The sequence below is a fragment of the Geospiza fortis genome, unplaced genomic scaffold, assembly GCF_000277835.1.
Source record: "Geospiza fortis unplaced genomic scaffold, GeoFor_1.0 scaffold730, whole genome shotgun sequence".
NCBI classification, from domain to species: domain Eukaryota; kingdom Metazoa; phylum Chordata; class Aves; order Passeriformes; family Thraupidae; genus Geospiza; species Geospiza fortis.
In genome coordinates this window covers 1,342,815-1,355,546 of record NW_005054458.1, presented here as the reverse complement: position 1 = coordinate 1,355,546, position 12,732 = coordinate 1,342,815, and the positions used below count along the sequence as shown (strand labels likewise).

The window sequence follows — 12,732 nt, the reverse complement described above, 5'->3', positions numbered from 1 at the left end:
GCCAAGGAGTGATCAGGTGGCATTTCTTATTTCTGTCTGCAATATCTAAGAACCTTTCAGACAGATTTTCAAAGGAAGCCAGGCTCACCTAATTGTGTCTGTCCATCTACGCACTGGACCTCCATAATTAAATCTTTAACTCACCAGCAAATTTCAGCCAAAAGCTGCCAGTAGTCAAGGAGAATTTAAAAAAGGGCAGCAGATGAGAAGGCAGACACAAATTAGAGGCTGTGCCCTGTGAAAGGCTCTGGTAGAACATCGGCAGTAATCCCTTCTTCCATGACACCTGCCAGTCTCCAGACACGGCCTCATCAGCACGCAGGCAGCTGGGAGAGGTGCTGGGACATGCTCTGCACACAAATTTCTGCAGCAAAGCACCTCTTTCTGTGCCTCCCTCTTTCTGCAGAACAGGCTCCAGCTGCCTGTGCTGCCTGTGAGCACAGGAGGCTTCTGCTGGCTCCACATCTGCCTCCAAAAGAGCTCCTTCAGTTTGGGATTCCTGCTTTGTCTTTGTTTGAGGATCATGCGTTTGTCACAAAATGCACATGAAACTGCTCAAATCTGCAAGAGGAAAGAAAATTCAGAGGGTCAGGACTTCAAGCAACCTGGTCTCATGGAAGGTGTCCCTGCCCATGGCAGAGGGGTTGGGATGAGAGGATCATTAAGGTCCCTTCCAAGCCATCCTGGGATTCTGTGATCTTTAAAGTGTGCAGTGTACTTGAATTTCATCCATAAAGCACAAAGGGATTTCACGGTGCCGATGATTTTGGATGGGTTTTGAAGTACTGAGAAACCTGCCTTTCCTGTAACTCCTAACTTTGGGTGTCTACATCCTTTTGCAGATCTGGACTGAAGCATGTTGCTAGGCTGCCAACGACTGCCAGGCAACAAATCACAGCACACAGATTGAAGCCACGCTTACAATGCAATATATTGAGCATGTTTTATTGTTAAGAAATCAATAATCTGCATTGCCATAATAAAATGTAAAATGTGATTATGTTTTTCCCAGGGGGTAGAAAAAATAAGAATAAAAAAATCTGTACATCATTTTTATTGCCTTTCCAAAGTAAAACTTATACATTCATTCTTCAATCTGTTATAAAATCAAATTAATTTCCACTATTAATGAACAAAACCTCTCTTGTTGCACATGTAATCAAGAGTGATACTACTTCCTTCTGAGCTCCTTTTATTCATTGCCCCACCAAATTATTAAAACAAAGCAGTTACTATGGTAACTAATTCATTCTCTGCATTATTATATTGTTTCTAAACATCAGTGTCGACTCATTCTGACTTACATGCCCTAAATTCCAGTTTGAAATTCTAAACTTCTGTTTTGTTTGTCAGAAAAGCCCTTTACAATCTATGCATTCATGCAGATAAGGATAGCTAGAGTGCAGCTGCTTTTGTTTATTGCAAGAAGAAGTATCTGTTCCTAAATTATTTGAGTTTGATAAATTGCTGGTGCCTGCATGGAAGTGAAGGGCAGCACTCAGGGAACAAGCATGGGAGTCTGTGGAGCACTGCACAGACTGGCAAACATGACCATCTGCAGGTTAGCTAAACTAACAACAGCAACCAAAAATGACTGGCAGATGTTGTGGAAATTAAGCAACACCTGCCTAAGTGGTATTTGATACCCAGGAAAAAACCACATGCGTGTGACTGATGCAATCTTCAAGACAGAAAGGAACAGCAGGGAACAAGAAATAGTGATAAAATTGCCTGGGAAAAAGTTTTCTTAGCACTTAATAAAACTATTTCTTCTAATGTGCACTCCATGACAAAAAGAGGCATTTATCGTGTATTTAATTAAAACTTATAATTATTCTTGATTACCTATTAGCAGGAGTCATAGTCTAATTGTATTTGAGTGTCATTATCTAGCACACAAGGAAACTTTCTGAAAAATACAGGTAGGATCAAAAGAATAAAGAGTCTTTACTCTTCATCATTTGCTCTCCTACTGCCATTGCCTGTAATTTTTGGTGTGTTTTTTTGCTGTGTCTCCAGTTAATTGGCAGAATGAAAGGTTTGAAAATTCAGTGCATGGGAGGATACTTTGAAAAATAAGCATCAGGGGAAAGAGAAACATGAATAATTTTTAACAGCTAATTTCTGGCTTTAAAAAAAAATCTCAAATACATCTGCTCAAAGTCACAAGCAATTTAAATTTAGTTCTCATAGGAAAGGGTGGAAGAAGGAAACTTTTTATTTAGGTATCTGAGCAGGGCCACAAACCACTGCAGAGCTCTGCATCTCCAGTGGTACCAAAGGGTGTGATTTCACCTGCAGCAAGTGCCAGGTATTTTCACAATTAGCAAAGCCTCATGTTTTAAAGGGATTCCAAGAGTATTACAACAGCCTGCTGCTATTTATATCCCAGAACATCTCTGACTGTTTTCTGTCACAGAAAAAGAAGAGGCAGAGGCAGCTTTTTTTTTTCTTCTAACCTGGTACCTGACTTCAGAAGAGCTACAAGATAAAACACAGATTTCCTAACTCCAAATGACCTATCCATCAGACCACAATGACTTCTCTAATGAGGAGGGACATCTCTGCTGGGTACTCCCTCCATGCAATTCCTCCTGTTCAAGGAGAGGCACCCTTCAATTCAGTATTGACCTCCTGGAATGAGGACACAAGAATGTGTGTCTTGTGCAGAAGCCTCCAGCACTAAAAGACTGTCTCCACTTTTATTTTCTTGTTTCCACTTGCATAATCACACTCCCATCCTGACTGCACTAAGGAAGGAAACAAAATAAAATCCTTTTTTGCATCTCAGACTGCACTTCCCTGAGGATGGGAACTGCCTCTGTGAAAGCTGAACATGACTGCTTTAATTAGATGACTATGTAAATTTTTCAGTATGTTTACCTAGACACTTAATCTTTGTACAGTTCAGTTTTCCAGAGCAGAGTGCAAAGCAACATCAGAGCATCTTCCCTGACCCCAGGCAGAAATAAGAACATAGTACCATCAAGTACTTAAGACTTCTAAAGCTTCTAAAATTTTTACCAGCCATGCATCTGCACTGTATAAAAGCTAAATATCTAGCCTGAAAATATTTTTATTAATAGAAGAATAGGAGGAATAAATTCTCTGGAGATTATTCGGGAATTAGAGGATGATGTGTTGTTATGTACTGGATTCTGACTCAAATAACTGATACTTCAAATACAATTAATACAACCCTGTAAAACCAGTGTCATGCTATATTATTTTCTGTATTTAACACTGTCTTTGACACTAACATTAAGGGAAACTATTTTGACTTTACTGCAGTGTCAAGATGCAACTTTCTGGATAAATCACAGCTGAACACAGCTGCTGTCGTCACCAACTGTATTTTATTTTAAGTGTATTTTATTTCAATATACTAGTCAAAATGTGACAACACAGATAAAATGCATTATGCTGGACACCACAAAATTGCAGTTTTTCTTTACAACATTCATAACTTAAAACAGTGACATGAACATTTCAGCAAAACTTAAAAATCTCAGATTCTTTTCTCCATAGATTTTCCCCCCTCAGGTTTTCTTACTGAAGCAATGATTTTCATTAGCAGCTACTGTTTAGTATCACTTAGAGCAAAAGGGGCTTCTAAGCCAATTCCCTTTTCATACAACTTGCAATACCTCTGCAATATTGTAATACTTAAGTGGATGCAAATCCAAAGCCTGTCTAGGTGAACACTGAGATGCAGGTTACTGCAGGATGCCAAAGGAAAGCTAAAAACCACTTTGCACTGCAAATACTGATATAAAGGACAAAGCCAAAAACCAACCACAAGTCTGTGCATAAGCATTTCAACTCTAATTCTAATGAGATAAAGGATGCTTTTGCAGTAGGGTAAACAAAACCCATATATACAGATCATTTTCCTTTGGAAAGAAGCAAAAAATCATGTTATGTTGAGATTCCTGGTAGCACCATTTGTTATTTTATTATTTTAAAGTCAGCTTATCTTAGTCCTTAGAATATGCTCCCTGTTCTTTGAAGGCAACTCTTATCTAATTCTCTGTATTACCACATGTTCAAAAATGCTTTCAAAGTTTTTACAAGCAATACACAGAAAAATAGTGTTGAATAGTTAAAACATGCTTGTATGCAATGCACCAAAGTATGCATTTTTATGTTAAAACACTTGTATCTGAATGTAAATTAGTTTACTTATAGAATATTCTTCTATAGGTTTTTCATAGAAAACTCTGCTTGCTTAAACACTTTCATTTGCTACACTTGAAAGGTTTGATGGCTGTTCCTGCAGAAAGATTTTGGTAGCTTTAACTATCTAATTCCTAATTTAATTTATACTGGATTGCTACAGAGAAAAGGAATTTATTCCAGTTCAAATGCTTATGTATTTGCTTAAGGCACTTAAGGTTAGAAAATCACATTTTTGCAAAGGTTAATTGGTACTTTATAAAGGAGCTACTTTGACTTGGGAAACAAATGATAAAATATTAGGAATCTTTTAGCTCCCTCTGCTGCTCTAATCCTTCACTAAGCCACCTTCTGAAGTCTGTCAAAGACACCAAGAAATGAGGCAGCCCATTAATCCCTTTTTAAGAAACATTTGGTATATTAAGTATGCCCAGTACAAATATCAGTACACAGGAAGAAAACTCAATCAAGTACTATTTGATTTACCATTGCCTGTGCATTTTATTATTTCCTTTCCTGTATCTCTACAAGTGAAACAATGAAGAACATGTTCAAATTTGAATGTTAAGGAAACTGTAGCTCTTGTTCTCCAAAGAACTTGACATCTGCAATTCCCACTTATATAAGAAAGAGCAAAGGGCACTCAGTGCCTGGAGACATTTATTCCTCCTTTCTCTTATTTACAGATCAACTTACATGGTACAGACCAATTTCAGTAAAAAATCCTTTTTGAAATTCAAGGAAAGCCCAGACCTTGCCAAAGTAAGCCATCTTCTTATTAATATAAGAAAACTCAACTGCCTCATTCACAACTGCAAGGGGTCAAATCCCAGTTTACACCAATTAGATAGGATCCATCAATGGTCATGAAGCAACACTTGGTATTTGTCAACCTGGTACTTCCCTCTAGTTAAAAAGCCAAGGTATTACACACACAAGCAAAAGAAATCAGGAAAGTTAATAAATTTTTCTTTTAATTAAGTCACTCTTTATTACAAGATTTCTTTATCAATTTGAAAAGACAACCAAATTCAATTCATATCTGGTTTTTTCCCCTCTGCATTCCTCCTGGAACCATCAACATATTCCACATCAACTACAAACTGAAGATTCATCTTATTAAACCTCAAGCAGAAAAAAGAAGCTCTAAAAACACAGATGTTTCCTTATAAAGAAAGCCCAGGCCATATCCTTGAAAATAAACTATTCATTTATCATGCACTTTTACTGTCCTTCAAAGTGCATCACACTTGGGTATTTGCCAGTAATCAAATCTTCCCAAAGAAAGGCTGCCCTTCATAAAAGCAAAGATGAGAGATTTTATCTGAAATTTCAGAAATTCATCCCATTAATATGCACTTTCTTTTCCAATTTATGATCCTGGCCAACTGTTCATTTCTAAGGTAATAAAGCATCACTGTTAAAATAGCTAAAATACATTGCAACTTTTCTTCTGGGCACTTTTAAAAAGATGAAGCAACATGCATATAAAGAATAACATTAACACTAGTGCTGCACAAAAAAAGAAAAAAACAGGAAATGTTTGAGCATTCTGAGTGCTAAGATGCTTTTTCCATTATCAATACCACAGGAAAAAAGAAACAAAAAAAACCCAACAAAAATCCACACCTGTCTGGGGACAGACAGGGTCTTCACAGACTTGTACTTGGCACATGTTGCAGTCTTTGCTGTGTAAATATCACATGAGGTGCTCTGGGAAGAAATTACTAATTGGGAAAGTCCTCTGAATTTTCCAGTAACATTTCCAGCATTGTGCTGTACTTTAATCCCTAATACCTGTGCAAACAAGCAGGAAGAAATGAGAGAAGCCCCTTTCCTCCTCCACCAGTGTTCCCTAAAGCTTGGAAACCCACCAAAAGCAGTGTACAATAAATATATAGTGCTGAGGCAGCCAAAATAATGTACTTAAAAATAATTCACAGTGTTCACCAAGCCCCTTCACAGACAATTCAGACATTCCCCCTGCCTGCAGCCACCTTCTGTTCCTTCCTGCTTTATCTATTAGCACCCAGCAAATGCAGGAGGGATCAGACAGCCCAAGGTAACTGCCAAGCAATGGTCAGTAAAACATACACAAATTTAATTAAGGATTTCTAGAATATAAGCAAATAAACAGCATTGTTTACAGTTTGTTACAATATAAAGTACAATAATACCTTAATTAGAGATAACAACTTTTCAAAATGCCAAAAACATTTTGAATTTTTCAAATTACCCACAAAATGAACACATTTTATTTTTGCACTGTGACACTTCCAACTGTTCTGCCAAATGTATACTTCTGTAATTATGCTTTGCAATCACCAGCATCACCGGAGAGGGGGACAAAGAACAATATAATCAGTAACTAATTAATCTTTCACATGTCGTGGTACCATTTATCTCCAAGGGAAGAATCCTAAATGTTATTTTACAAATTGTGAAGTGAGTTTCATATTAGCATCTCAGAGTGCCTTGAATCATGTCCTTATGCCTAAGCATAATTCACAGCTAGTGGTGGAAGTTAAAAACCAGAATTTAATACCTGGCTTTTTTAAGGAACAGCCTTCAATGGCAGAGCACTGAAATGTGCACAAAAAAATATAATTGCAAACAGCTTTGGGATTAAAAGCAAATATTTAATTTTATATTTAAGAAATCATCAAAGGGAACCATGGGTACCTCAGAGACAAAATCATTTACTGAGCTCCATTAAGTTTCATTATATTCAGGAATTCATGAAAAAATACATAGTTAGTAGTAGTTAGCAAGTTATTGCAGCCTATTTGTAAGTGAACTTGCAATAGAAATAAAGTGCATCTTTAAAATATTCTCTTCTAAGGGAAAGTTCCAGAGAAGAAAGCAATGCACAAACTGATGGACAGAAAAGCTGACCAAGAAGATAAACCACCTTTAATAGTGGTTTAGGTAATAAATAACCTTTAATAGTTCAACAGCTCACTACATTCCCTAACCTTTTAAAATATCACACAAATTTCTAAAATATAAAATATTTAGGTTGTGTCATGAAAGGCACATATACCAGAGAACAATTCTGCATAGTTAATTTTTAATTAATTTAAATTTAATTAATTTAAACCTGAACAGGCCCATATGTAAAAAAAAAAAAAGCCATTATAAAACAAACCAACCCCCATAGTTTTTATCCCTTTTTACACTCTTTGAAATCATCATTAGGAAAATGTGTTTACAAGCCTCAAAGAACATTTGAACATACAGGCACACAAGAGCAGAACACAGTTCCAACACTTGGGAGCCAAACTGGGTTCCCACAGCTAAAAAATGTCAGGCATGTTTCCATATCTGTTGTTTTATCCCCTCTCCTGATCATTTTCTGCCTGGCCTTCCCACTCTATTTTCCCAACCTGGCTATTTGGTAAATGGGATTAAGGAAGCAGAGAGGTCGCTAAAAAAACCCTTTTTTTCCTACATCACTTTTCAAGTGGATCAATTCCCTCCACTGCATGGCCAAGCAGATTTTACCATAGGATGGATGCAGTGAATTATGCAGGGCAGGGAAAAACAAGCCAGACAAAAGAGCATCACTGGATGTGAGCACAGAGCCTGGGGGAAGCCACTGCTATTTCAGTCCCAGTGGCTGCTGGTCTGTCACCTCTGTCCCTGGCAATGTTCCTTCCCATATCATCACAGACTTTTTGCCTCTTAGATTGTTCTGTTGCTCAACATAATCAGCCCATTAGGAGGCTGAGATTGCACTGAGTGGGCTGAGCTGCTGTAACTGCTGGCTGCCAGCAAAAGGGACAGGTTTGTCATTCTTCTTCACATCTTGCTGATTCAGCTGACTAACACAGGCCAAAAAAAAAGTTCATATTCTCCATTTTTATTGAAGAATTGGATACAGAAACTCTAGGATGGGTAACTGAGACTCGAGCAGAGAAGAGGAGCATGCACACTCCTAGGTCAGTTCTAGATGATCTAACAGCAGAGATGCACAGAAAGTGGGGCAGCCTTCCCAATTTCATCATCCTCTGCAGTCAGTTCCCCATTCTCTGAGCAGGGATCAGTCTCCAGTGAGCAGGCTCTGGCCACTTGGCCAAGCAGTCTAGGTGGGACACAGTAACAGCCTGGACCTGGCAACCATGGGTGGGCTTGGCCAGTTTTGGAAGACTGACAAGGCGATTCATCCACCCATATGTGGAGCTGCATCCTTTGATATTTGGATGAAATGTCCCTTTCTCTGGCTGTGTTAGGCTAAACAGTCCCAGCAACCTCACTGAGCTTTTCCAGCTGCCCCTTCCATGCAACTGCTCTGTCAGCTGAACAGTGACCTGGACTGAGGAATTTACCTAAATGGAAAATATGCCAACAAAAGGTTTTACTACGAGTCAGCTTCTCAGTGTAGCTCTTGGTAGAGTCACACTCACATTGGCACAAAGAAAGTGGTACAAATCCACTACCAGGGACTCCTCACACAACACAGCTGCTGGGAAAGGGTCTCAAGACCAACACGTGGAGGAGGCAAAGGTTTCACCCCCAGCTCACATCATTAGGCATGATGCACGTGCCCACCAGTCTGTACACTGTCTCCCATTGTGTCAAAAAGAAATTACCTATTCCCTTGCCTTTTAGTGAGAAATTAACATATTAATATAAAAATTCATTTAGTCCAGACCATTAATGTATATTCTTAAAAACAGCACAACTTATCCCTCAACCTGCTTTCGTACCAGCTCTAAAAACCCTTTTGGAGAAAAGAGCAAGAATATGCAATTTGTCATTTGTGACCTGAGGTAAAATGACAGACCCAAAAGATTACAAGTCCTTTCACTAGAATTCACACTATTTTTATTAATACTCATTTAACATTTGGGGGTCTCCTGCAATTTTCATTTTCTTTTCATCTGACTTTTTACTTTCTTTCAGATACAAGCTGTTAATCTACATGAGGCAAGCCTGTAGAGAAAGACTCCTGAGAGCACCATGTGGTCATCTTGCCCTTTTGCAATTGTTGCTTTATACAAATCCACAATCTTTTATGGTGTTTGGGTAGAATGTTGTAAAATGCTAAGATGAAAGCCAACTCAACTCTAGAATAGGTCACAGACTAGTTTCTTTTATTTGTCTAGATCAGTTTCCACCCAAAAACCAGTATTTGTGCACATTCAATATTACCTCAATAGGAACTACAGCTCAATTAAAAATACAAGGAATGACCAAGAGAAAATATCAGTATTCCACAAAACACAGTTAACATTAGAAATTGAAATGTCCAACCTTCAAATATGCGATCCAGACGTTGCCGCTTCACTTTGTGTTTGTCCATGAGAGACACAAAAGTGGAAGCTCAAAGAACGTCCCCACACAGCTTGGTGATGCTCTTCTCACACCAGCCACCAGGCAGAAATGCTCAGTCTTTTATAAGCTGTGAACAGAAAGATAAACTTTAAAATACATCATTTCTAGCACCTTTGTCCAGATGATCTGGAGATGATCTGTATGTAATCTAAAGAATTAAAAATCTTCACAAAGTTCTTAAATCATATTAGGTAAACTGGTATTTATTTCACAGCAAACTGTCTTCTAAGCACAGAAATACAAAGCACAGGGCACAACTCAGACCAACCAGTGTGGAAATGTTCCAGGACAGCTGCTGTTCTCTGCCTTTTCACTTGAAATACTTTTCTGCCCTTCCAATGAACAAACCACCAGCAAATGCAGGCACCTTGGGCTGGCACAGGTCCATATTCCTATAAATTGACAGAAGCATGATCACCTGAGATGAAAATGGAAAGCCACAATTTTGCATCACAAAGCTCACAGTAAGAGAAAATACTTCTTTCACGCTTAACTTCCAGGCTCTTGATGATAATGAAATCCAGAGTTTCAGCTTGGAAGTTGAAGGAAACCAAGTCAAGGGGCAGAGACAGAGGGAAACACATTCTGGTCGCAAGTGGGAAAGCCAACATCTCTATCAACCAAATGGCATTTGGAGCAGGTTTATGCATGAGTAGGCAAAGCTCTTTGGCAGCAGATCCAGGCAGGCACTTTTCAGATTCTGTGGAGCTGGGCAAGGCAGAAGAAGGGCAGTGCAACAAGCAGGCTCCATTTTAAGCCAAACCACTGAGAAGTGGGAAGGGGGGATGGAGAGAGAGGAGGAAAAATCCCTCAATGAGAACCTAATTATAGCAGTAGAATATAAAATGCAGGTGAGCAAGTGGATGTGGTAAAATAAAGGATACAGATGCTCTAAAAGGCATCATCAGAGCACCACTTTTATTCACTTTTCAATATCTGAGTAGACTTTGAGAAACAAACACAGAGCACACTGTACTACAAACACTGTGCACACTAAAATGAGCCAAATACTCCACCTCCCTGATTCTTTTTATTCCTGCCCAGCAGCTTTCAACATCAGTGGATAGGATTAAATGGCCTTACAAGTGACTGAACCTAGAAATCTGCTTGTTACTTTCTAGAGGCTGAACTGCACTAAAACCAAACATACATTTCATTAACATATCATCAAGATTCATGAACTGCAAGTGAAATTATAAATAAAAATATTTTGAGTATCAAGATTTGCATTTGTACTAAGTATCCTTACCAGTACTGCCCTGCTCGGTGTATTTGGACTTTTAATAAAGTTCCTTCTTTGAGTTTGGGGTTTTTTTTTAATTTAAAATGGAGTTAGTGTGCAACATTCATCATAAATTTAAAATGGAGTTAGTGTGTAACATTCATCATGCTTTTAACTCTTCATTTACCTCATTGTCCTCTTCCCTTCCCCTCCACATCTATTTATCCTCAAATTCAAGATTCTTCTGCTGTTTTGCATAGATTCCAGTTGAATATAACATCCCATCGTGAAAGGGAGAAGAAAAATTGATGAGGAATGCAGAATGCCATTTTTTTGACTTTTTAAAAAACAAAGACCGTTGCCATTTTAAAAATTCACTTTTACATTTCTCAACATTGGCATTCTTCCAAAATACAATGTTCTTTAATATTGAATGTGGTTGTGTTATAAGACTGCACAAGCATTACATCAAATCTAACATGGATTTTATAATCTTATAAGCCAACTATGTAAGCATAGAAATATATAACCACCAGCCTTGGCTTAAGCCAACACCCCAAACCTGTGCACAGGATCAGCCTTAAACTAGTCTTTAATTTATTTGCTTATCATTTCTGTTTTATAATCTACTTCCTTCAATTAGAAAGATCATAGCATAAAAAGATCATAACATAGAAAGGCATAGAAAGATATAAAGCATAAAACCCAAACCAGAATATAATGAACATTTTAAACAATAATCTTAGTTTAAATTTGTATAGCTTATTTAATTTCCCATCTTGTAGAAACATACAGGCCTGCTGGCCTCCTTGTGCTGTGTTGTTTATTCATTCAGCAAAAGATTTTCCCACTGTAGTCACTCTGCATACAAAGCTGGATGACAGCTGTGAAGAACAGACCATCTGTAACTACTGACCTACCACTGAAAGTGTCACCAGATGTTTTCTATCTGTCTACAGCAGCTTCAAAGTGTGCCATATAAATCAAGTATTTTTTTTGCTTTCAAGCATTGTTTTAACATTATTTTATTGATAGTAAGTTGTCATAAGTTTAAAAAATATTTGAGCAAAAAATAAATTAACATGTTAACACCATTCTAAGTTGAACCCTCACACAGTTTTATTACACATCATGTTCCAACAGAAAGAGCAGATGATGATATGGGAAGTGTTTCCCAGCAAAACAAAAGCCTTGTAATTGTGGAAGTGTTAGTTACTGCAATTGCTAAACCGCAACATGAATAATTGTATTTGAGAAATTCACTAAAAATACACACATAGTTCCTGATGATCTAAAAACCTGAACACCAAATAATATTTAAGACCAAACTTCTGTAGTTCAATATTTTAAGATTAAGTGAGAATCCAAGTGATTTAAGAACATATAGTGCTTATCATATACGTCAATTAGTAACTACAATAGAACCCTTTTGAACAGTACACATTTTAGATCAAAACACACACTGTTGCAAACAATATTAGAGTTTTTCCTTCAGTTAATCAGATTATTTCAGTGGATTTTTAAATAAGTCTTGGGGTATTGCTGGAGCATTTAGCTCTTTCTTAAGAAAGGAAGACCTTCACTTTGAGACTTCAAGATAAAAGGGAAAGTGATTCTCCAACATATTTCCAGCAGAGAGGACAAATCCTACAGGCTAAAACAGAAATGACAAACAAGTAAGTCAACTTTGAATTCACTTCTCAAAACAGATAATACTGGTAATGAATGAGGGATAAACATTAGCTGTGAGTGAGAAGATCTGAAGGAAGGCCCATTCAAAAACCATGATTTCTCCAGAGAAAAAGGATAAAAAGGAAGCAAACTAAGAAAATAATTTTTTAAGAGAGCAAACAGTAGGCTAATTATACAAACCCTTTGTATGTGTGGTTTGTGACAAATTCCACAAGGAGGATTCCTCTCAAACCCAAAATGTTGCAGCAGTTACAGCATGCAGTGTTGGACCATTCCCTTTGCATCAGTCTAACAGGGGAGGTTGG

The 12,732-nt window shown here is 37.7% G+C and overlaps 1 protein-coding gene across 2 annotated transcripts in view; it reads right to left on the bottom strand.

Annotated features, from left to right (window-relative positions):
* Positions 1 to 12,732, bottom strand: part of CTBP1 (C-terminal binding protein 1) — a 231,513-nt gene that overhangs the window by 172,362 nt on the left and 46,419 nt on the right. For both annotated transcript variants that reach the window (XM_031062713.1, XM_005427880.2), the window contains exon 2: positions 9,433 to 9,580. In XM_031062713.1, the coding sequence (XP_030918573.1) occupies positions 9,433 to 9,481 (49 nt within the window). In that variant the 5' untranslated portion in view covers positions 9,482 to 9,580. The remainder of the gene's footprint in view (positions 1 to 9,432; positions 9,581 to 12,732) is intronic.